Genomic DNA, 27,085 nt, shown 5'->3' on the forward strand with positions numbered 1-27,085 from the left:
AGTTACCTTTCCAGGAGTAAGTCACCAACCACTGACTTTCAAAATCCAATTGAAAAGGAGGTTGACAATTTTGGGGTGAGAAATGGGATATTAGCATTCTTGAACTCTGCAGAAAATTACTCGAGGGAGAGAAATATTTAGATTTTGTACAAATGCAGTGTAACCCCATAACTGAAATTATTGTTCATTCTACTAATGGATTCCAATTTTACAGTTGCAACAGAAATATTTTTTATTATTTTGCATGAATTTTTGACTAATGTTTATTTCTCATTTACTGTAAACTCTGCTGTCATGAGCATTTGCAGTCCAAACAGCTGTTGGGTGTCCAGCATTTCATTTGTTGGTGTCACAGTTTTAAGCTGAGTGAATTTTGGCCTATCACTTGTAAGATGTTGTCAGTTAAAGCAGAGAGGAGGGCAGTCCGTGAATGTATCTTATTTTTTCTTCATACTCAAGCAAAATTTTTCTTTCTCTTTCCTTTCTTTGCATTTAATTAGGAAGACAGCTGCCTTCAGATGATACAGAACTCACTGACAGTTGCTCTTGCTTCAGTCCTACTTCATGAGAACTTCAGAAGTTGCTAACTGAGGTATTTACTTGTTCCTTTCGTTTTTTCAAGTTTTAACTTTGCAGAAATTCGTTATGTGGAAGAGCAAGACAAATGAGACATCTAGACCAGTGAAGAGAAATCATATATGGAAAATAACACAACATTCTGTCATAAAGACAACTACTAATAGGATCTAATATTTCAATAGCTAGGCACTATGTTAGTCAACCTTTTTTCATATGCTGAGAAATCAAATAATTACAAATGTGTCAAAAGAAAACATGTTAAAATGCTGTTAAAAACATTGGGGTTTTGAGGGACATGTACCCAGTTTTATCTGATCCTTTGATTTTCTCCAAAAATGGGCAAAAGATATTGCAGAAAATCTCTAGACATAAAAACCCAATTACCTAAATAATGGCTAAATAATGAACCTTTCAAAAGTGTCCATCATTTATGGGTTTCTTCCTCTAATATTTAAAAGGAATTTCAATTAAAGAAAAGTTTTGGTATTAACACAATATACAAATGCTTTCCTAACACTTTAGCTTTCATACAACCCTGAGATTAAATACAGAATCTGTTTTAAAAATATTGATAAATATTTTTATTGGAAATATTTGTCATTTTTGGCAGATACCAGTAAATTCATTTCTTTGCTGAGAAAAGAACATCATTTGTGTATGTAAATAGAGTCTGATAAAGAATTTATGGCCACAGAATTCATGAAGGGAAAAAAGTACCTTGGAAGCCTGTGATCAGTTGGATTTGTGTCTGTCCTAAATTTATGATCTGCAGCTGTTAAATGTGTGATAGGAGCTTCATCTTCCGAAGCGTGATGACAGTGTGAGCACAGGGCTGAGAAAAGGAAACACAGTGCTTTGAGAAATGAAATTGTCCAAACGTGGGCGATGCTTCCCATAGCACAAACCTTTTATTCTGTGAATCTTACAAATGTATGTTTTAGTCCTTTTTAAATTGTGGAAAGCTAGCGGCACAGATTCTAATGTATCTGAGGTTGAACAAGAAGTCTGCTGGACAATGTTTGTGTAGGCAGTCTAATGTAAGCAGTGCCAGATGCCAGACTAGAATTCTTTTTCTGCATTTGAGAACTCAAAGCTTTAATGGTACTGCAAAAAGGGGGAAAAAATAGGTCTTATGACTTCTGTAATGTCTGAAATCTGAAAATATATAATATATGCAACTTCTTTTTTATATACTCCTAGTATTTATGTGTGTCTGTGCATATATATGCATCTGTGTTTTAGATACCAAGACAGGCTTAACTTCTTGGGAAGATTGGTAATTGTTAATAAGGTTCTTGTATAAAATTTATATGTACTATTATAGGTATATTACAATATCTGTATTTCCTTTTTTAAAGAGACTTTTTATATACCAACCAGTATATATTATGACTAGAATAATGTTAGCATTAAAATAAAAAGTTTTCAGAAAATGAACTCTTAAAATTCAGTTGGGATGTTTCATACAGAGTCAGAAAAGAAAGGAGAAGTCTTTTTTGTTTCTGATTTTGCATTGTATGCTGCTAACAGCCAACTCCGATAATGGTTTTTACGTGCAGGTTCTGTGGCATGCTCACATTCTCAGATTTTAATAAAGAAGTTAGTGTTACGTGACAGGCTGAGCAATTTCAGTGCACATTATGGATTGGTTGTGTCTTACAGCAGGGCAGTTCATTCCTGGAGTCAGTACACAACCGTTTTAGCAGTAGAATTAACCGCTTATGTCACAGATTATAATTAGCTGTGTCTGTGTGCCAGAGCAACAGGATGGAATGCAAAACATAGCCAAACATGTGAACGAATTTTCTTCCAGTGATATTTGGCCAGACCTAAAATATCTTCCACTCCAGATCTGAAAGTAGTGGAAAAGTTAGACAATTCTCTCTTGGAAAGAGACCTGTTGTAGTTTATTTACCAGTCCACATTGTTTCAAATCTCCAAGGTAAGTAACAATTTTTTAAATTTACTTCTGTATTAAAATATTCACATGTTAACAAATGAGTTCTTTTTATTTGTTCTTTACTTGTTACATAGTTGTGTTGAGCTTCTCCCGTGTTTGAGTTTCTGTGCAACATTTCAGACTGATTTTGTCCTTATTGAAGGATCATTTTGATATTTGGCCTAAATTGTGTATTCATTTTTAACTACAATTATTATTTTAGATTCAGATAGTTTATTTATACTTGCTTTTACAATTAAATGTAGTATTAAGTTACACAGTTTAAATGTGCACTTCTTTATATTAAGAAACTAAATTAGAATTTTTAAGTTCAGTAACTTTTAAATCTTTTGCAGTATCATGTTACTGTACTTATATAAATATCTGATTTGCAGTAGTAAACCTCTGACGCTTGTAGCTATAGGTTTCTCTCAGTTTATTTATCACATACCAGAAGTTAAATTTAGTCAAGAACAGGTCCGTAGTTCTGCTGAACACTTCTTTTTGTCTTGATTATGTGATAAAAAACTCCCACCTGAGGAATTGTTACCAAAATTGTTTCTAACTTCCGTGAAGCATACTTGAATTAATATGGGGCATATCACTGTGTGTGTACAGAACTCCTTTTGCAAGTTTGTAATCTCCTTGAATTCAGATACATTTCCTTTTGGATAATTTAACTGCCTGAAAGAAAATTACCAACTAGGTATCAGTGGATTACTGACTCTTTGTCAAATGATTTATTGGATGATACTTGGTGTCTTGCCACCAACAGGTGCTTGCACTGCATACTTAACCATGAATCTGAATGAGCACATAAGTTCTTAAAACAGGATATTGCCAAAGTGTAGGAATGTGATTTTAGTGCATCAACACCAGTCAACTTGGCTCCTTTTACCGAGATATGGGTGTTTTGGCTGCATCTGTCTTAAATCTCCTCCTACTTGAGGAGGAAGTGAATCATGTCCTAGAAGTGTCTGTCTCCGTTTTCTGTGGAGGGGGCCTAGGTAAGTGTGGCTGATCTTGTCTGTGTTTGGAGAGGTGAATTTTGGCCTGCACAGTCACTTCCAAATGAGTAATGCGTGTGAGTGAACTATAGGAACTTTGTACCATAAAGTTCTGGAAGTTTGCCATCAGTTAAGATTTTGGAAGTTTTGTTTGTGATACAGTCACAAATGATGCCACTTTGGCTGAGATGGATTTCTGTTTATCTTCTAAACAAATGTTCTATTAGATACACCGCTCCTTTCTATTATGAAATTAAGAAAAAATGGTCCTAGAATACCACCAAAGGATAAGAACTACTGCATGGGGTTAAATTAAAAATAAAAAGTGTTTAAATTAAGCCCAGCATTAGAGGGAACCACTTAAAATCTCTTTTATAAACCTTTATGCTTTTACTAACAGCATGCTGCTCTTTCCTGGTTGAAAACTTAGTGGTTTAAAGCTTGTTATGTTTTGAGTTTTATTCATAATAATAAGGCACATGAAATTATGTGTACAAAGATCCTCTCACCTGAATAACCTCATGGGATTTTTTTGCTTCCTGTGAAAACTAATGCCTTGTACATGAAATACAAATCCCTGGTCCTAAGCTCTTACTGTTTTTAATTATTTTCATGACTTGGAATTAAGTAAGCTGGATTTCCTGTGGACTTATTTGTCAGAGTTGATTGTCTTACATGTTTAAAGAGCAGTGACTGAAGGTTTTTTGTAACAGAGATATTTACAAGGTCTTCTTCTCACATCAATTTTCTGATACTTTATAAGGTCTTCATGCCCATTGTGATCCCTCAGTAAAAACATAAACAGGGACTCTTATTTTCTGTGTTATCTCATTTTCAGAAAGTTTTCAGGAATGTAGTATTTGAAGCATCTGCTTGTCTGTTGAATTTTGTTGAAATTGGCCAATAAATTCAAAAACTATTGAAGGAGGTAGGGAAAATGAATGGGAGACAGATGATTTAGACATTGACATAAGGTTTAGTTGCTTTTTTATTTATTAAACCAGGCTAAAAGCATCATGGCAGTTTGGATAACAGGTTAATTCAATATCCTGGTCAAATTTTCAGCTTGGGTAATAGTATTCTCACTATTTAATTCATCTTAGCTTTGGCTACCTGGGCCATCTCATTAAATCTTTCTGTAGATCTGCCAAAAGCTGTTAAACAGCTGCTGGATTTCATGCCATGGTTGGTTATGCTTCTGTGGTGGATGAACTTGGTATAAGACTGTGAAGAGAAAAATAAGCTAGAGTACATAAATATTTTTTTTAATTGAGTGTGGTATGTACTGAAGTGTTAGATAATCCTGGTGGCAGCCATAAAACACATGCTTTTCATTAAGGTGTATATTTTTTTGTGTTTGTGGTTGCGTGGTTGGCTGCAAGAATCATGTATATATGTATTTTCAGTAAAGGAATGTAGAGATGGAATCATCTTGTAGTAATGACTGTTAAAACTCTTCAGTTGCTCCTTTTTTATTTGCTGTGCTGTCAGTACTCTGAGGAACAGAAGTTTTAGTACCTTTGCTTCACCTTAACTTTTCCCAGTATTCCTAGTGCTAGATTAAGTTTTATACAGGCATTTTGCATCCTTGCCTTATTAGTTGTGGATACTAGTGGCTTTCAGAAAGGCTGACTGTGTCAAGTACAACAGCCTGTTTCATGTTAAAGTTTCACATAGATCCTACCTTGAATTTCCAAGCTGTTAGACCTTTCTGTGAGAAGCATAAAAGCTCCTGATGGAAGTAGATGTGCCTGCAAAGTTCCACTGCACCCAATTTCCTCAGTCTTGAGGGAAAGGATTTTAAGTGAGAGACAGTAATAATTAAATAAAAAGTATGTTCTGGTGGCTCCAGACTCCTGGAAGCAGAATAAAATGGAGGAGTTTTCTTTAAAAATAAATGCTCTGGAATGGTGCTGAGTCAGTAGAGCACAACTGTGGTAATGAACCCTAACCACAGACCAGGCTACATTAGCAATGCTGGAGATATCAAACTCCTTCCAAAGGCCTCTTCTAGTCCAGCTTTAAACTGGAGTAGGTGGTCTCCAGAGGTCCATTGCAGCCCAATTTTTTCTGGGATTCTCAGAATTTGTTCAGATTTTCTTGACTATTCACTTTGTTATTATTATTAATTACCTACTGGTTTTGTTTAGTCACCTGCCTGTCTTACTAGCTGGCCCAATCTGCAGTGTTTCAGAGTCAATGGAAGAGGGTATCACAATTTAATAAATACGTGAGATAGGTAGCTAGAAGTATTCTCAAGCCACGTAAAGTTACTGTAAAATACTGAGAATTATTTGTAATATTTGACTTCTGCTTGAAAATACAAGGAAGGAACTACATGGATTCAGTACTTAAAACTTAAAAACTGATAGTATTACTTTAATATCAGCGTTCCCTATGAGCTGAAAAGCCATGGGAAAATACTTGTACAGCTGGCAGAAAAGCTTGCTGTTATTGATTGCCTGAGTGAAAGTTTTCACAGTAGGGATAATAAAATGATAAGGCAGATTTCAGTATGTGAAGGAAGAAGAAGTTGATCTGAGTTTGGCCTGAGTGCCAAACAAGAAAGCAAGCATGGTGAACAATCCCAAAAGCCAGCACAGCCAAGGCAGTGAAGGCAGTGTCAGGTTTGTTCCCTCCACGTTCATGTGGCAGTGTCCTGACATACACTGTGCCTTTCAGGACACCCAAGACTTCTAGCACACGTTCTGGTGCTGTAAAAAGTTGTATTTCAGGGCTGAAGTGGTCAGTAGCATGGATAGATCTGGCATAAAATTTTATGGAGGTGGAGCCAAACCATTTGTATAGTGGGCAGCAAGACCAAGAAAAGACTTGATAGTCCTGTGTTTCCCATGCTACTTTTCAGGCTACTTTTCTAGTTTCAAATGCTCAAACAGACCTGATGCACCAAAAAACTTGCTTAATTTTCAGCCCTGCTGTTTAGTATATGAAAATATTTTTTTTTTAGCCCCAACACTTTTCTTCCCTGTAATATTCTACTTCTAGTTTCATTCTGTTATGGTAAGTATTTCCCACTTAATGAAAATACTGATGACATCTGCTGAAAACTATTGTCTTGCTTAAACATGGAACTTCATTACAAAATATTTCATTTTGAATGATTTCATGAATCATTTAATAATTCTGTTTGATGCATATGTGAAGATAATGCTTCCAAAAGAAGAAATGCAAAGACCAAGTTGTAAAAGACTATTAATGTGTTGTTGTAACAGAGCAAAATGCATTTCTAGGCTATGTTTGATAAAACCACTGTATTTATTTGAGTACTCTCCATTATTTTTAATTGAATATTTTGTTGAAATTCTGTTTGTAACAGCTTTCACAATCTGTGAGAGTACTTGCTTTTTAAATATATATTGGTCTTGCTTTTAGTTAAATATCTGTTGAACTGATAGTATTGTTATTCACACTTGGTGATTAACTGATTTTGGTCACATTTATAGAAGAAAAAGCTGTATCACTTTAGTCATATTGAAAACATCTAAAATACTATTTAAATTGAGAACATTAATATGACTGCCTGTATCAGAAATCCTAAGGCACCTAGTAACAAATGGCTTTAATTCAAGAAAAAATTCTAAGCTAGCATTCAAAAAATTACAATAATTTTATGACCATAAGGCGCACCGGACTATAAAGCGCACTTTTTTTTTGCAGCGAGGCTCCGCCCCCAGCTCACCCTGCTTGGTTGCTGGCCACGACCCCACCTCAACCCGGCAGCCATTGGCCCCTGGGCCCGCCTGTACCCAGCAGGAGCGGTGCCGCGAGCCACCGGGCCCCCCTGGACCCGGCAGTCCTGGGCCCCCAGGACTTCCTGGACCCGGGAAGGTGGGTGCCATGGCCCCTCTGGGCGGAATTCACTTGGCAGCCATGGGCCCCCGGGACTGCCTCCACCCGGCAGGGGTGGTACCGCGGGCCTCCGGGCCCGCCCCCAGCCGGCTGCCATGGCACTTCCGGCTCCCCCCAAGGCTCACAGCTCACACTTCCAGTTTGGCAAATTTCACAACTTTGTCCATCAGATAAGGCACACCAGACTGTAAGGCGCACTTCTGGGTTTGAGGGAAAATTTTAGTCAAAAGGGTACGCCTTATAGTCGTGAAATTACTGTATATAAAAATAAGCTTTGATTTAGGATTGTTTAGTATGTGAAGCTTATAAATGGCTAGAATGCAAAATAAGAAAAACAAAGGCAGCAGAAAGCAAAATTAATCTATATTCCTTTATATTTTCAAAAGATTCCATATTTGCTACCTTTTTCCTCTTTTTTTTTTTTTTTTACTTTCTTCAGCATTCCTAAGTATTTTCTCTTTCTCCCCCTATTTTGCAATCTCTACTTTTACATCTCCTGTTCATATCCTGAGTGTACTCACTACTTAACCTTTTTCTCTTATCCTCAACTGTCTACTCACAGTGTTTATTTTACTGTAATTAAAATGTGAGGACTTTTTTTACATAGCTGATCTCATATTTTGCTAATTCACAGCTAAAAAGAAATAAAAACATTTTAAAGACATTTTTCCCCTATTAAAAGAGATCTCCATCTTGTGGTAGATAATTTTAAATTTCAGCTGAATTTATCCAGCATTTTCTTTAAACTGAAATAATAGATTCTAAAGCTTTGAGGGCACTCTGCTTATGTGCACCAGAGACTGACAAAAATCTCTCAGTTGTCCTTATGTTGAACTAAAGCTTTTCTGAAGTGATTACCTTCAAGAAATGTGTGTGACATTATTGTTCTACTGACAAGTAGGGAATCAATCCTAGGCAGAGTTTAGTAGAGTTTAGTTACCCAATTGGTAGAGAACACTGCAAACCTGGATTAGGTGAACCTGCAGGCATCATTTATCTTTATTTTGCCATTAGAAATTTGCATATTTTTCCAGAATTTGAGTTTAGAAAAGCCTGATTTGCAGCTCTTGCTTCTCTGATAATATGTCAGGCTACAAAAACTGATGAACAGGTCAAGCACTACTATCCAAATGTAAAGAACAAACAACTGAAGTTGAAGTCTGACAGAAGTTTAAAAAGACAAGTTACACTTTTGCTCTATTAATGTCTTTTCCTATGTATACCTAAAGGATAACTTTCTTCTAGGTAACATACTTTCTAGATAAAGTAATGTGCTTTATTATTTGATTCAAATAGAAATTGTTTTCCAGTTACTGAAATTAGAATGATTAAAATGAAGAAATCTTTAAAATTAATAAAAAGAAATCCTACGTTTCAGATTATACTATTTGATTTACGTAAGTAAATCAACTTCCAACTAAAGTTTAGTGTTTTAGTAATACCTCTTAATTTCCATTTTGGATTAAGTATTTTATGTGGAAAATTCTACTTTGAAATACAAGTAGTATGTTATGTCTAATAAGAGATTTTCATTTATTTTGAAATGCCTGCATTCTTAGCAGGTAGTTTAGGTTTTGTTGATGCTTCATTTGTTTTTAAGCTAACTGAGAGATCAGCTATGTCTTTCTTACAGGTTTTAATCCAAGAACTGGTGTACTGATTAAAACCAGTATTCATACACTTTTCCATGTTCTTAATTTTCTGTGTTTCTTGCATAGTATTATTGCTTTGTCACAGTTACTTAGAAAGAAACTTGGAGATGGTTGCTGCCTAAACAGTTGGAGTCAACATCACCAAAAAAGGCTTCTGCAGTACAAGTCTTTTGATGATGTCCTTATGTGTCTAATACACATTTAAAATAATTGAGTTTTCCCCTGTGTGAGTAAAAATGAGTAATAAAGTTGTTATGACCAGTACGGCAAAACAACGGGAACACATCGTTTTGTAGTCGTTGACATTTAAAATTCATCAGAAAAGGGCAGAGGTTTAAAGTATGTAATGAGACACAGTATACGTAGGAGAACATTTTGCTTCCCCTACTACTGAAAAGTGAATTTTGAATCTTTAGTTTAGCTACCTGTGGCTTGTCAAAACAGGTACAGTTGTTATTTAACAGATGCAAGGTCAAATTTTTCTGTCATGTCTTTTAAAGTGTGTATGTGATGAATCCCTTGAATTAGGAAGACTTGAGGATTAATTTTCATCTCTAGCTTCTATATCTAGTTATATTCCTTCTTTGTTGTATTTTTATTTCAGTTTTCAGAAAAGGAAAAAAGCCCCTCAAAAATATAGAATTGCAGTATAACTCCATTTTCTATGTGAAATCATTTATCAAGCCTAAATAAGCTGCTTTTCAAGGTCCATAACCAACACAGGAAAGCACCACAAAAGGGCGATATTTTGTAATTGTGCTGCAGTCTGCTAAATGAACTGGAAGTATACTTCTCAAAAGATAACAGCATTCTACCTGAAAGTAACACTTTCATAAAAGCAGTAGCAAGACAAGGAAAAAGAGGGAAAAGTTATACCAATATGTGTGTCTTTATATACTTAAATAGAGCTATTTGTTTTCTCTCTCACCTCTTCCTGGCTCTGACCACATGAAATACTTTTCCTGCAAACAACATTGAGGGTAGTGTTAAAGGGCTTTTGCTAAAAGCCCTTTTCTGAAAACAGGACTTGCTTTACGAACACTATTTCTATAAGATACATTTTGGCCTTGCTTGTGGTAATCATTGTGATATGATAAGAAACCTCTTCTATCACACACATAGAAAATAAAAATAATTTTTAAAAGTATTTTTACAGAGAAAAACATGCAATTGCTTTTTTAAAAGGTATCTAAATTTATTCTTTGTCTGGTAAACATACATAAAAGGTTATGACAGCTGAGATGCTTTCATCATTTGCCTCCATCAGAGGGATTGCTTTCATTTTCTTCACATTTATTTGGAATTTCAGGTCTTTGGATGTGTTTTTAATGACCCAAGCAAAGATTATTTTCCCATTCTTTCCCATGTTAGCTTTGCAATTCTGGTCATTGTGTCACACTTCTAAGCGTGACAAATAACCAGAAAAAGCATGACAAATAACAGCAATTTTTTTTTTTTTAATATGTATACCTACAAGTGTTTTGAGATTTCTGGTGGTGTCTCCAGTGAAAGAGAAGTGAAAGCCACAAAACAATTGTTATTTGTATTTAGTGGCGCCTAAGAAATGAAATTTTGTACACAGATATTCCTGATTTTTTGCTGCAGCTCAAACTGACTAGCTACCACATCCTGTCTGCAAAGTTTAACTGCAGTGAGTGTGAAAGTAAAACTTCGTGGTACTTTATTTTCTTATGATACTGTACACTGATGATAAAGGAAGAATTAAAAGTATTTGAGAGCATCCAAGTTGTACAGTAACGATACAGAGCAAAGAAACCTAATTTAGAACAACAATTAAATGGCAATACAAAGACTTGGGATGCATCCATTTTATCAGATACTCAAATAAGTAATTTCTCTTAATGTCCACCTCAGCCAGAGACATGAAAACCACTCTGAAGTAGATAGAATTCTGTTTAATCACCTAGGCTAAGAGTAGTGCTGCTGACTGATAAAATAAAAGTTTGAATGTGGTGACTTAAGGGGAGTTCTTAGATGTTATTTCCAAATAAGTAGTATGCTAAATAAGTACTCCAATTTAGCAAAAGTTTCACACTTGCAAGAAAAAAAATTATTTTAAAATTTAATCTGTTTGTAAAAGCTGTGTAAAATATTACTCTACAAATGGTTGCTGTCTATTGATAGTTCATTCTGATTTAATTTTCTTTTTTTTTTAAATTAAACTGACAGAGTTCAAATTACTGTTGTTCACCTCGAAGTTGCCCATCCCACTCCTCCCACTATCTTTTTTGATTTTGCAGTCAAATTTGAGTATGATAAAATACTCATAGTGGTTTTCAAGGTAATTAAATTTTTTCAAGTTAAGTGAAAGTGTCTTGTGAGATAATGTCCTCATCAGAGGAAAACTGTCATGGTACATTCTGTTGGCATGTGTATAGTATCTACTGGGTCAGAATACACAATTGAAGCTAGCTAGTACTGCTGTGTGTTATATTTGGCTCAGGAAATTTTTCTAAAGCACATGGATAGACCAAAAGTAATGAGATTACTGCGTTAATATGAGGTTTTGACCAAATATTCAAATCTGTAAAGAACTAGGTTTCATCACTATTTCTGGTTATAGTACAAATTGTTAATTAAGCTTTCACTGTTTCTTTGCTGCTTTTAAAGTATTCTTGAACACATTTGAAAACAACAGCAAACATACACAGGTCCTGTACCTTAGTCTCTTTTTATTGACTCTGTACTTTGCTACTAACTTCATTTTCATCTTTGCTGCCAATTTAAGTGATGAGCATAAACTGGGCTTTGAGTCTACCCTTTCTCAGCTCTCCTTGCAGATTAAACAGTTACCTCCCAACACAAATCCTGAATTTGTTTCAGAATATTATTGCTTTGTTCATAAAATGTGTCCTATATGTTCAACTACCATGTGTGACCTGCTTCACAATCAGAGGTAGTGAGGACCAGTCCATCATGTCTTGTGGCTTTTTGTAACATTTAAGAATTCTTGTATTGGAACATTCTGAGGTATCACAAGTCCACTTTGGTAGGTGTTAAATTAGTGTTTAGACCATAGAGACAGAAACTCTGTTTTGTGGTACTTCTTGAATGACTTTGTATGTACCTAGACATATATGAATCACTGTCTTGATAGTGATTGTATCTTTTTCTCCGTGGATTTTAGCAAAATGGTCAGAGAAGGCAGACATATATCTTACTCAACAGATGTACAGAGTTGGATAACCTCTAACAATCATTTACCATTGATGTTGAAAAATTATTAAATACTGTGAATAATATTTTTGGTGATTGATGCTGCAAGTATCTAACCTGATACTTTACAGAGTATTTGGAGGTGTGTTCATGCAGTCAGAAGTATTCATTCAGATCCTTTGTGTGTTAGGGGTTTTTTTTAATTGACTTGTACTTGTTTTTTAATACTAATACTATACATTTGAGTACTGGATATACACAGAAGATTTATATTTTGAGTGCCTGAACAGAGATGTCAAAAAGAAGATTCTAAAGGAGTTAACATCAATGTTCCCCACTGAGAGGGTCTGGGAAATTTCTCTATATACCTTTTCATTCTGGAGGATGCTCCAAAGAAATGTCCCAAATGAGCAAAAATCATTAGAAGATATTTTGAGACAAATCAATAAAATTGATAATAGTGATATTTCTGTCATCAGGACCAGATGTTACTCGTTTATGTTCAGAAGGCATAAAGTTCTTCATGTGCCTTTCTGGTGAAAGAAGCAAGATAGCACCAGACATGGCTGCATCTTAATTTTCAACCCCAAGAACTTCTGATATATTTAGGTATTGCTAACTGCATGATTTTAGCTTTACTACCACAATATATCCCCACTGTCCATTCTTCCAAGAGCCTGAGTACAGAGTATAGTAGTGTTGAGAAACACAAATAAATCTTCAAATATTATGCAATTCCTATTAATTTTTATATGCAAACAGGAAGAATTTTGTCATTGTCAGAGAATACCCCCAGGCAGATTATCCCTATCTTCATTTTTTGAATAAACAAAAGAGCAATAATGTCAGTTTAAGCCAAGATGTAACTTTAGTTGTGTTTAGAAATGGTTGTAAAGGGATTGTAAAGGAAGAGCCACTTACGAATAAGTGAAATGTAGAATAAGCAAATAGAAACTATCAGACGTTTTCAAGCAATTGGGGAAGAATGTTTTAAGTTGCAGCCATTGAACAGAATAATTTCCAATAAGCTTAGAACTTCCAAAGGTATTGTGGACATCTCCATAGTCCATTGTAATGCAATGTGAAAAACAGTTTTTCTCAAAGAACAAAGGCAATGTCTTGAAAACATGTATTTTCTGTAGCTGTCTCTCAAGTGCTGAAATTTTCTGGACTTTCCAATGATATTGTAAATCCAAGTGAGAGAGGTTTTCTCTGGAGGACAGTAGGGAATTTAATGTACAATTTAGAATACAAGAATACTTCTGTAGAGCAGTCCTGAAAATGAACAGCAGACTCATATGTCATTTTCTGTCCAGCATTTTCTAGCAGGTCTGGATATGCTTTAGCAGGCACAGCAGCTTGTGGTGTAAAAATATGGTTTAAGTGTCTTCATTTTCCAGTCTTCAAATTTCCAGAACAAAACAGAACTATATCTCTAAAGAGCACAGTATTTTATCTTTGCTCAAAATTTCAAATAATTTACCATTTGGAGTTGTTAATGAAAAGGCTTATGCAGGGAATTAAGAAAAAGTAATCTATAACTATCAAAACACCTTCCAGATTTTTTTGTCAGTTATAATGACGTCTTTTGTGCCCTACGTGCAAATCTAAGTAAAAACACACATTTTAGTTATATAGCCCTATAGAACTACTATGTGATGCAAAACAGTTCACTTCCTCTATACAAGTTGATAAAACATTTTTCAAATGAGGAATTAACCCCTTTTATAAAACCAGTAAATTTTCTCTAAGAAGAAGATTTGAAGTTGTGTAGCACATGGCATTCTTGTTCTCCACAGAGGGATTTTATAATCTTAGTAATTTCCTCAAGTATTATTAACTTCCTTGGGTAGGTAGGTACATAGCAAGATGTTGCTAAGTCTTGGTCTGAGTAAATATGTGGTTTTGATTGTGATGTTTAACTTCTGATTGCAACTGACTTTTGTCCTGCCTGACTTAATTAAATTTCTTAGTAATAATAAAAAATTTGATGTCTGGGATAAATCACATAACAATTTATATACTGTAGTCTGTAGCCATCACATCCTTGTTTGATATGAAATTTAGTGTATATGAAATTTTACAAAATTCTATAATTTTATGTTTTATTCAGGACTTTGGTCACCAGGTTACTTGCTAATGACCTTCAGAATTCGATGCCAGACTTTTGCAGGAATTAACTATAACAAGGACTGAATGGAAAGGCTTTATCTGCATACAGTGTAATGTGCACATCTCTTCTGAATAAGGAAATCGTTTAGCTGTCACAGTATGAAAAAACTAAAATTCCGGTGAACAAAAACTACCTGTGGTAGATAATAGTGAAAGTTCCATAAATTTGACAGCCACCTTCTCTTCCTTTCTCTCCTTGAAGTGTCAGATTATACATAGATTGCTTTGTAAACCATTATTACTTGCAAGGAATGACAACCTCAAGGGAAACCTTCCACTTTATCCTGAAGAAAAACCCTTTGACACCTGGAAGGATCAAATGAACAGAATAGGAGGATGCAGTGTTAAGTAATTTTCTAATTCTTTCAAACTATCATTTTATAAATTCGAGTTGGAAAAATTATTAAATCCTCCTGTGTTTAATTTTATTTTGTCCTTCTTAATGAGAAACCCCTTTATACAGGAGACTAAATACACATTGTTCTTATTTGTCATAAAGACAGGATTTTTATTAAACTACAAGGAGACAAAGAAAGGTGATCCTCCTGGCCTGTCTGTAAGAACAAGAAGGCTCTCAGCCTTCCTTGCACATTAACGTTTTCCTTTCTTCTACCTGTCTCAAGACAAGTGATACAGATCTCATGCTAGTTTAAAAACTTGTCCATACAAACCCAGGCAGTTAAAGTTCATACCTAGCTTATTTAGAAACACTTTCTTAAATGCACAATTAAAGAAAAAGAGAGATCTAGTGGAAGGAATCTGCTGTGGCTTGTGCTTCAGAGAGAGAAACCTCACAGCCAGAAGACTACAGTGATTTCTGTTTTGATGTTCATGGCAGTACTTTATGTATCTGGTGTACCTGCAGTTCTTCAAGTAATAAATAAATCATTTAGAAGAGCAGCTACTATGGGGGAAAAGTGTATTGAACTTTGAGGGCAAAATTTCACACTTAGGTTCATTATAGCAAATTGTTCACTATTGCATTTTTATCCTCTACTCAAGGGCCATGAGATACCTTCTTCTCAAAGGGGTTGGAGAATAAAAACTATACTAATAAGAAGAGATTTAATTACCTGTTGTAGGTTTGATGTTTGAAAATGTCTTTGTGGTAATAAACACCATTGAAAAACACTGAATGACATTCAAAAGGACAGGACAGTGTTTTGCATACTGAAACTCTGAAAGTTCATTATACAAAAAACAGTAAGTAAGGAAACATTAAAATGATCTTGACACCATTAATGGACCTTAGTCTTGACTTATTAAGTGAAAACAATGGCTGTACAGACCACTCTTTCTCTCTTCTTAAACCATTTTTTCTGAAATCTGTAATAGTAATGAGAGCTCCACAGGGTTTGAACAGTACCCTCAACCACATCATCATTCAATCATTTCTACATCAATTACTCTAAGTTCTTTGTATTTTTGTTCATCTACCAAGACATACATGTTTACATTCATTTTACGTATATGTCTTAGTTGTAACATATATATTGAAAAACCCAGAAAAGTAATTTTAAAAATTGTGATATTTTAATTTTCCTTTCATATATGGTACTCAAGGTCACTTAGTTGTAATAGTGACTGAATTTAAAAGAGACAAAAGTTCACTTTGTTTGTTTTAAATTAAAACTATTACAGGCATTTTATATAAAACACAGGATATGTCTCATACCACAAATTAGCTGCTTTTTCAAATCCTCATAAAGTATGTAAAAATTTAAAATAATTTACAAAACAGTCTGTTTAATATTTTTGTGTAGTCTTCTAATTCTAGTGGGAGTAACATGATTTTTTTTTTTTTTATTTAAATTTTTTAAATTTTTAAAGGAGGAAGACAAATAAAATTGAGAGATAGAAAATAAAGTTTAAAAACAATTTACTGTCAATGAGATTTAGGAGTAGATATACTAGACAAATAATATTTTATATAGCACATTGTATTAATATTAATAATATATCCTAATAGCAGTTTGACGCATGTTTATGTGATAGTAGTAATTGTGTAATTCATATTTATATAGTATTATGCTGTCAGCGACTCCCTTTCAGCTCTACTTTGCACTAAAATGTGCAAAGTTGTTAATTGTGACCATGTCATAGTTATTGTGCAAATGCGCACTGCAGGGTATGCAAACAGTTAACTAGGCCGTTTCCACAAATCACGCTGCAGGGATCCAGCTCTTTTCAGCTGATGGCGCTAGTTTGCAATTCAAACTGTAATATGCTATATAATACTAAAATTTCATTAAAGCAAGGTTGGGCAAGAGTAAATGCAGTATGATGGAAGGGCTGAAAGTAATCATAAAATTTTCACCTAATTTTCACCTGCCTTTCTGTTTTTCTGAAAGCTTTTCCATATGGATTCCAAAGGTTTCTCATCATTTTCACTGAACAGTAGGATTGCCTCAACTGTCTTTCATCTTTCAGGAGAATACTCCAACGGCACCTCTTTCCTGTGGGTTAGTCATTGGACTGTTTCTGTGTCCACAAAGACAAAAGTGTGTGTGCCTGAATGCACTTAAGTGTGAATTATTGGTGTGCTTCTGATCTTCCTACTATAATAATACCCATCTAACCCAATACAACATACACAAAAAATGAACATAATATTCCACAAAGATACTGTATGCAGATTGTAAAAGTAGTTCTCATTTGCCTCAGTTGACAGGTTGTTTAATTTCAGTTTATAGTTTGTATACAATGGCACAAGAATTTAGTTTAAGAGGTTGAGATGGTCTTTTCACTGTACTGTTTTTGTTTAGCACTACCACCTTTTTCATGCCCACACAAACTGTGAGTTATCTTATATGTGAATGAATATACTTCATGTAAAGAGGTGTCGTGGTTTAGGGCTGGTGTGCTCCAGTTCAGTATTCCTGCTAAAACCATGCCACCACTTGCTCCCCTCCCCTCCATTTGGAAGCAGAAAAGGCAAGGATCATGGGTTGAGATAAGAACAGTTTTCTAGAAACAGCAATGAGATAGAAAACAGTTAACAGGATCAATGTTATCAAGAGAAGGTATAGCACAAAGAAATTATTTGCACAGAAAGCCTGCAACAATAAAAAATACCAATCAGTTCTTCCCAAGCAGGTTTTCTTCCACTGAAAGCAATGCTCTTCTCCTCAGAAGCCAGTTCCTACTCCCTCACCCCTGGCAATGGCCTTCTGGGCTATAGGAAAGCATCAGGGTCCTGGACATACCCCTTCAACTTCTCCTTCCAGCTGCTGCAAAAAGTCAACCTTGTCCTGGCCAAAACCAGAACAAGAGGGAAGAGTAGACGCACTGATGTCTGTTCATGAAGAAGAACATGCATGGTATGAGCACCAGTGGTGCAAATTTCATTGTGAAACCTCACCAGTTCTTCTGAACTCTCATTTGAAAAGGTTTTATTGAATGCTAAGCTTTTTGTCTCTTTGCTGAAAATATAAAATGTTTGTAATTACATAATTATTATTGGAATTACAGCTGGTTATTAGTATTAACCAACTAAGTAGTTCTGTATTTAAATTATGTTTCTAATTGTTATGTTGTTATCAGTTGCTTTATGACAGCATGACAAAGTACTTGACTAACACAGTTCTGAACTGTGTATAAAGGGGAATTTTATTTACATGAAAATAGTACCATTTATTAACAAAAATAATGAAAACATATTTTTACAGTTGAAATATACTGAGATTATTTATTTTAATTGAATTAATATTCTGTCTTCAGTATTTCCTACAGATAACTCATTCCTGAAAATAGTGAGAATAATATGCTTTTTCTCAGGCTTGTTTCCAAAGCAGGCTAAAGGATAAGTTTTCAAATTGCTGTTTAAAAATATAGCTGTCTTAAGTGAATATTTCAGAACTGTCAGAATAACTTGTTGAGTTTGATGCCCAAACTAACCTCAGTCAAATAGTAACATTAGTGATGGACAATTTTTCAGTGTCTTTCATTAATCAATATTAATATAAATATCTCCTGGACCTTAGTCACTCAAATGACAGAGACCAGTTTCTAAGTCTTGCACAGAAAAGGTGCACTACAGTTAGGGAAATGTTCTGTCATGGTTATGTATTTTTAGAGGACGATTATAAGTGTGAAGAACATACAGGTCTTTCATGGGCAGCTCATATGTGTTATTCATCATATGAATGTCATGCCTTACATGCAACACATACAATGTCTGAACACATAGGAAATCTCATGAGATCAAAAATCTGCAGTGTTACTGGTTGTTTATGAGTTTGATCTATAATTTAAAATCTGAAAAATCTTTTGGCAGCTAATTAGCATTCAGTATCTGGTTTAAATCAACGGAGAGGCAAGAAGTAATTGGATTTAAATGGATTCCAGTAAAATAGACTATGACAATTAGAAAATACTTCTAAATGACAAATTATCATGATAGAGCCCGATCCCATGAATTATGGCTAAATCTCCAAAATTCCATAAGGAATGTGTTAATTATATTGGCCCTTGAATAGCAACACCAAAGAAATAAATTCTACTTCAATTAAATGGTTTATTTGTAGAAGCTTGTTTATTGTGGTACTGCTGACCTGATGCAAATAAGACATTTTCATGGCCCATTTGAAAGATGTAAGAATTTTCATTCCGAAACTCAATTGCCATTTTATCTGCACTGTAGGTTGCCAGTATTTCTTACTGTTAGTCACTGTCTGCTGCTTCCTTGTAAAATAATACAAGGATAACATTTACTGAAGTCATTGTGCATTCTGCAGTTTCTTGCTTCTCCTAATACAACTAACTTGTGTACATACAGGTGTCTGTCACCATTTCCCTCTTGATGCCTGTTTAGAATGCTCCTCACAACCAGTTTCATGGTTATTCTACTTAAAAATCGTAGTTCTCATCGTAGTTCTAAATACCTGTGGTTCTTCTATGAGTCAGTCTATCTTGAATCTTGGCAGACTTCACAACACTTCACAACTATGAGGTCTGCCTATCTAAGGCTTTCCTTTCAGCCCACCTTCCTAAAACATCCCACTCTTATAAAAAGATTTCTCTCTGACTTCTCCAGACGTCTGAGATTATTTTCCTGTGTGATTTCAGCTCGTGAACATACAAGTAAGTCATATGGAAAGTTGATTTTCCCAAAAGAAACAGTCTAACAGTATCAGTTCTGAAAGGATTTCCACTGTAATAGTAGGAGACTAATTCTCTTAAAAATCATGAAATATTATGTTAGGGAGAAAAACTTAATCCTTATCAAAGCATTCAGTTGTCTAGGCCAGCACTGCCTATTTACTATGACCAAAGCAATTTTTGGCAGTATTAATAATGCTCAGAAATAGAAGAACTGTTTTCTGTCAGGAAAAAATAATTCATGCAGGGAACAATGCTGTGCTGGGAGATGTCCCCTGTGGAATTTCTGCAGGGTTGAAAACAATCACAAAACTCATAGGCTTTTTGCTGAAATGCATAATGGATTTTGACCTCACCTCATTAAACAGCAGTACATAATACATTATGTATAACACTTTCACAAAATAAACATTTTACAACAGGGTAAAAATGGAACAGAGAAGAACAGGAATGAGAAAAATCTTATCTTCTTGTTAATTTACGTACTTTTGGAAATCATTCTAATTGAAATGTCTACAACGTATAGGCATACACATATGAGAAAGTCATCCCAGGCTCTCTTTCTTTCTCCTTTGATGGAGAGAAGGTAAGCAGTTCCTTGGATGCCTAAAGTTCACATCTAACATAAGTCAGATAAATAATTCCCAGCAGGGAGACCTATCTCCATGAACCATAAAGGGAGTCCAGGTTGACTGGCTCAGATATTGAGGGCTAAATTGTTCGTATCTAACGTTGTGAGATGAATTCCAACCTCAGAGACTGTTGTAATGAAATTGCATAAGAACAAGAAGATGTGACAATTAATTAACTCTGTGGCAAATGATCTCTTCTGCAGAATTTACCTTGCAGGTGTAGGGAACAGCAACACAAGAATAGGCAAAGCAACCTGCCTTGTGAAAGGGGTGTGGAATAGATGCAAACAAATTCCCGTGCGAGTACTCACCACACAGAAACTGGCAACACCCCACTGTTCACCCGTGTCCAGCAGGACCAGAAGGGATACCCTCTCCCCCACCAACCCTTGCACTCCCTGAGGTTGTGTAGGATAATCTCAGAGTCCTGTCCATTCCCCTTCTGGCTTCTGCAAATATTCACCATGTCCTGGCCAGAGCCAGGACATAGCTGTACTGCTTACTCATGGACAAGAACTGCGCAGCTTATTTCTCAAAGTTTGTCTCTGGCTGTTACCAGATAAGAGTTATTGCATCCTGTTCTGTAAGTTATGTATGGAGAAGTATTCTGTGTGGAAGTAAGGGTAAAGGTTTGTCTAAGCATCTTATGGAACCCATTGTATGTATAAGTGTCCCAATATCTCATGGTAGTGCACAGTAATAGAAATTTCAGAGAAGGGGCAACCTCTGTGTGAGTAATACGGTTTATTATACAATACTTAGATAGAAAACAGAAGAAAAATAGTATCAACTTATATTTAAACAGCATTCTATAATCAGTACTATGTACTTGAGTAAAACACAGAACTAAAATACATAATCTGATATTTTTAAACAAGCACAGTTCATGTGGTGAATACTAAGTAACATCTTGTAAATCTTATAAATTATTTTCACTAATATTAAGCTATTTCATAATCTATTAATTCCTCAGTAATAAATTGTTATACAATTTTCAGCAATGAAAATATTTATATACATAGTCTATGAGCAACTGAGACTAAAGCAGAAAACAAATAATTATAATATTATACCATAATGTCTGTAAGCAAAGTTATATTATGAAGTGCCAATTATATAAATAAACAAGAAATTAATTTTTTTTGTGGAAGTGCAGAAATAAGATGAGTACTGCATATATACAGGGGGCTAATGCACGGCCTTCTGTTGTAAATGATATGGCATTCTCTGTCTTGCTAGGAAGCTACAGGAACAAAAGATGACATCTTTCAAAAGATGAGGGTTAGAACTGAGAGCCACAAGCGTGTTACAGTCACAGGATGGCTCTGCAGGAAACTTGAACAGAGGCAAGGATGTCATTTGATCATGTTTTGAAAGCTGTGTGAGTAGACCATGGCAATCTCATTGATAGGAGGAAATTCAGAATTGAGAATAGACGTTGTGTGAGACCTTTCTGAAGGCGCTCTCATTTGGGAGCATTATATTATAGGAAAGTAGACCAGTTTTTGGATGTAAGTTGCCTGTGGACATACCTGGCTCATGGGAAGGGTTTGAATTTATAATACCTATTTTGTTTCTGGCATCCATGATTGGGGTTTTTTTGCTTTATCTCAGTGTAAATGAGACAGATATTGCCCACTGTTGTTCTTGATAAGCAGCTTTAGCTGCTGAGTTTTTATTATTTTGACCAGAACTGTAAGCTTTACTTGAATGGTTTGAATTGTTGATGATTTCTATGCTGTAAAAGTCGAAGTTAGTGAATATTCTTATGTTTTAAGGAAGTGCAGCCTTGTAAGATTCCTTTAAATTCAAACAAAGTTTCTTTAAGAACTGTAGTATGACATGAAGTTGTTTAAACCCAGTAGGCAATGTTTCTAATGTTGATATATCTTTAAATATTAATATCTTATCAATTGAGAAATCATTATTTGCTGTACATCATAAAGAATAATTTCATTTCTTTACATACATATTCTGAAGTCTAATATATATTGGCATTCCAACCGATACACACTTGTGAGCTGTAGATTGTTATATGATCCCATGAAATATTTTATGATGAGGGAATTAGAATATTATGACAAATGGGAGGAAAGTTTTGCCATTTTTTATAGGATGAAATAAATTTAAGCCTCCTGAAAACAGCAGTTAATACAATTCATATATTAAAAGGTCACATTGTGTGTATCAAAAACTAAGATATAAGTTGAACAGGGCATGATGAAAATGCTTTCCAGGTTATAAGAGTTTCAGGTACCTAGCTATTACAGTTATATCTTCATATTTTCCTTGGATTTTTATATAAATATTGTCACTTAAATTAAGCAACTAAGCAGTTCCCTCTCTTTTTTTCCTCTACATAGCAGATGGTACGTGAACAATACACGACAACGACACCAGGCACGAGCCTAGAAAGGCCGAAGAATGAATACATCTACAAAATTGGAATTTATGGCTGGAGAAAGCGTTGTCTCTACCTGTTTGTTCTCCTCCTGCTTATCATCCTAGTTGTGAATTTTTCTTTGACGATTTGGATTCTTAAAGTGATGTGGTTTTCCCCAGTAAGTGTCCTCTTTAATTTTCCATTCTTGTCTTCTCTTCCCTACCTCAGCACTTCACTTATTTTGTATGTACTGCTTCTCTGTAGGTAATGGATGGTTCTTTTTTCTTCCTTCTCAACTGTGATTTGTACTTTGGCTGAAAGTGTGTTAGAAAAATCTCTTTGAATGTACTTTTTCATATGTAATTTCTGTATTACTAATAGTTTTTGAAATACTGTGGTTGTTGATGCTTTAGATTGCAGTGAATTCTAACCATTCTATGAGAATGTATTTTACTGTTGTCTCATAATCTCTGTTTAGTTGATATTTTATAAATGTGTTTGCTGTAATTTTATCTCATACAGAATTCCTTAGTTAAAATATTGCTGACAGTTGCTGTGGTTGTTTAGCTTCTTTCTCCTGTTTGTCAGCATCTAAAATTTAACAATTTATTTGCCCGATTAATTATAGCACAGGGTAATTATCACTACTTCATGCTCGAGGCTAAGCAGCTATATAATTCAGAAGTAAATTTAATAACTTTCCAATGTCATATATATTTTAATATTTATAATGTAATTTTGCATGTAGTAGATTAAAGGGTAAGTTTCAGAAGTCTGCAAGATATTACTTTAGTCAGAATGCAATAAAATGCATCAGTGAGTATTGAAGCTAAGCTAATTTGCTCCTAACATGCAGTTGTGATACACAGATAATTTGAATAGACTTGTTACAACAAAAATAATAATAATAAATTTCTAAAGCTCTGCCCTGGCTAACGAAGAAAGTTTCTGTTATCTATTGTTATTACACCTCTGTCACTAAGTGAAGAACTCTTTATCTTAAAATAAATATTTCTATACTCACTAAAGAGATAGTATGTTAATTTTAAGTCCTACTTACTAATACAGATTTTAGTGCTTGAATTCCTGTGAAGGATCTTCTCCTACATGAATTCTTTACAGCACTGTTACTGTCATACAGATTACAGTGCAAAACATCTTAGATCACATATAATTTTTCTCTTATGCAGCTCACATGGAAGATATGCTTTTAGTGCCTGCATGTCATAAATCACAGAGAACATGAAGAATGTATAATTGTTTTCTGTGTGGCTCAGAGTTCTATTTTTAAGGAGTTTTAAAAAATGTTTTATGCTGATTTGATTTGTACATATGACCCTAGGTGTTTCTTGTCTGATACCAGTGAGGACTAAAAAAAAATAACATTAGAAAGTCTACTTAGAGAAATACCTATCTCCTCTGTGGAGCACACCAAATGCCTTGATCTGCTGAAGGACAGTGTCCTTCTGCTTTTGCAACAAGAGCAGTGGAGTAACAGCGCTAGCAGTGCAGGTTTACATCCTTTCACAGAGTGGGCTGTGAATTCCTAATTCTGTGTTAAAGAATCTGTGTGCCTGACACAATTGTAGTAACTATAATGTCTTCGTTAATGTGGGATAGTTTTAGGGAAATACTGAAATTCAGATAAATATCAGCTGTAAATACATTCGTGCAGAGTGCACATGTATGTCACAATCCACAGCAAAAGTACACATGACGCTGTTAAGAACAGAGAACTTTTTTTACTGGGTGTTGTTTTAATAGACTGCATCTCTCAAGAAGTAACTCTGAGAATTCCAGAAATATCACCCAGATAATCACAGAGAAGCACTGCTAGCCACTGAGTTTATGAAGGATGTTTAGTGCACATTCGGAGTTTGGAAGTATAATTGAAGCATCATGGTCCTTTCCTGTGTCTCAGGAAACACCAGTTGTGAAGAAATAGTGTAACAGTCATAAGAAATCATTAATACTGTCATAAAAATTAAGCATTTATGCCTCCAAGTATTTTGTTACTGTTTGAAAAGTGAGGTATTGATCTAGCGTCAGAATTGGATTTTTATGATGCATGAGTTCCAAGCTTGACAATTATTTGCTGTTTAGGAATTGAGTTGATTCATGTACATAACACTTACCCAATTAAGCATATCCATGACTGGGAAGAGTTTAAAAGTCACTGTGAAATATTATCCTATGCAATCATCACTTATTTAGCAAATATTAATCTGTCAACTGCGGTAATGCTTGCATTTATTAATTGTATTCTAGGTATATTGTGTAGAGGTTATATGACTTACTATGCCTAATATTCACAACAGATACTGTGTTTTTAACTAATACTTTAAAAACATTTAAAAATACATTTAAAAACTAAAAAAAAATAAGATCACTTAAAATTATTATTCTTAACAGTATTAAATACTGATAGCTAATAACATATTAACAGGTTTTTTCCTCTGGAAAATAATGCAAGAAACAAGTTTTATTCTCACTAAGGTTGCTAAACATTTGAAAAATACATTGCAAGCATTTTAAAATATACTTTTACATTAGAGTCCTGAAGAGAGTTTATGCTGAAGGAAAACTTTAAACATAACATGACATGACAGTATATAATTTTATTAGGAAAACAGTTTTTCAATAATAGGGGTGTTGGTGCTTTAGTGATTGTTCGACTCAGTTCTATAGCACAGCACTTTCATAAGCCCACTCAGAGCTAAAAAACTGGTTATTTAGACATCAAAGTTTCTTTTGTTGTATAAGAAGTGTTCACTTTTTCTATAAAGCATCCTTGACTCTTTCATTAAGTAATAATTTGCAGTATACAAAAATCACATGCTACCTCTGTTCAGAGATCCAGATTAAAATAATAATTAAATTATGAACAGAGCTTGAAGACACTCTGGCATTGAATTAATCCATGCACACGTGTCCTGTCTTAACCCTCATAAAACCAGACAGTGTGATAAGTGCTAGCAAAGAAACTAAGCTGATAAAGGAGAACATGAACCAGACATAGATATGCTGCAAGATGAATAGATTGTGATCCCCTTGTAAGAATTTGGAATGATGAAAGACAGAAGCTTTTCTAAGAACTATTGTTTGAGAGGCCTTTGGCATAAAATGTAGATTACTAAGTTGAACAGAGTTTCATTGTTTCATTTCATTTCAGCTAGACTAAAAGAGAACAACTTGTAAAGAGAATATATCCCTTTTCTCATGCTGCCCCAATTAAAAAAAAACGTGGGCATCTCCAAATTGTGCACATTAATTCTAATATATCAGCTGTCTCATTCTTTTTTTTTCCTTTTCTCTCTTGGAGTTCAGAGGGACAAGGTCTCAAGGTTTTTTTGTGGGGCTGAGCAAAGAAACCTATGAATTAATTATATTCAGCTGTTTCAGAGAAGACATTCAAGTAATTGTGCCTTGAGCTTGGTGAACAAGGTGAAATAGAGTAATTTGAAAACTAGCATTATTTTTGCATGAAAATCAGTTTGAAAAAAAGTTGGATTTTTTTCCCTGGATAAGATATCACAGTTTGCATATAATGGAAATTTCAGATTCTCTTTTTAACATAATGAGGCTTTCTGAACACTAAAGGGGACTGCTAGTTTTTAGAGTTTAGAAAACTAAGAATCTCATGGGATTTGGTGCTGCAAGGATCAGAAGTCCAGTGCACAATTCTGAAACATCCAGTACATTTAAAAGAGGGAAGCTTCAATGTCTCTGATATGTGCTGGAAGACAAGTGTGGCAGGATGGAAGTAGTGAAGATTTCTAGAGTGTTTCAGCAACAGCTTCTGGAGAGGACAATTAAAGTTGGCGCACAGCAGGATCTGCTGCTCACAGGATCCCATGGGAGCCAGATCTGAAGGGTGAAGTTAGCCAGAAAAGCTTGATCAAGTTTGAGGACTGTAACCTCCAAATGCAGGAGTGATCAGTCCTGATACTCAGGAAGATAAATATCCTGGCTTAGCTAGGCAGGTTACTTGTGGTGGAGCCTCAATGAAAAAGCAGTTTAGAAGAGTTGGAAGCAGATAAAGGCTACAAAGAAGAAATTTCGAAACAATGTCTGGGCCAGGAAATGTGTTGGGAATGCCAAAGCGCAGCTTCAGTTAAGAATTACAAAGGGCAAATGGCAACAAGATGGTGTGCATCCATTGGTGCAGAGAGAACTGCTTCTCTTGCAGAGTCACCCACCCTCTGCAATATTTGAAAGGTTTTGGAGACTGGGGAAATCCTTGATGACTGAGGGAATGCAAGTGTTGCACTTGTCTTCAAAAAAAGGGGCCATGGGTTAATTTACCAAGGGTGAATGATGCCTGACCAATCTGATTGCCATTTTATGATAAAATGTCTGGAATTGTAGATGATGGGAGGACACAAAATATCATTTACCTTGACTTCAGCAAGGCTTCTGAGTGTCTCCCACAATATTCCTGTACCTGTAAATTAGGATATTACAGCCATGAGGGGTGGACAAACAGATAAGTATAAAAAGTATGCTGACTGGGTGGTAGGACTCAAAAGGTAGATACCAATGTGTTATGGTCTGCATGGAGGGTAGTAATAAAC

The 27,085-nt window shown here is 34.9% G+C and overlaps 1 protein-coding gene across 3 annotated transcripts in view; it reads left to right on the top strand.

Annotated features, from left to right (window-relative positions):
• The window catches only part of SGCG (sarcoglycan gamma), a 112,132-nt gene that overhangs the window by 30,680 nt on the left and 54,367 nt on the right, over positions 1 to 27,085 (top strand). The window contains exons 2-3 of one of the 3 annotated variants that reach the window (XM_033052017.2): positions 501 to 592; positions 22,492 to 22,689. In XM_033052017.2, the coding sequence (XP_032907908.1) occupies positions 22,495 to 22,689 (195 nt within the window). In that variant the 5' untranslated portion in view covers positions 501 to 592; positions 22,492 to 22,494. Of the gene's footprint in view, positions 1 to 500; positions 593 to 2,441; positions 2,522 to 22,491; positions 22,690 to 27,085 lie in introns of those variants that run through there. The other 2 variants (XM_033052018.2, XM_033052019.2) reach the window with 2 other exon arrangements.

The sequence above is a fragment of the Catharus ustulatus genome, chromosome 2 (assembly GCF_009819885.2).
Source record: "Catharus ustulatus isolate bCatUst1 chromosome 2, bCatUst1.pri.v2, whole genome shotgun sequence".
NCBI lineage: Eukaryota > Metazoa > Chordata > Aves > Passeriformes > Turdidae > Catharus > Catharus ustulatus.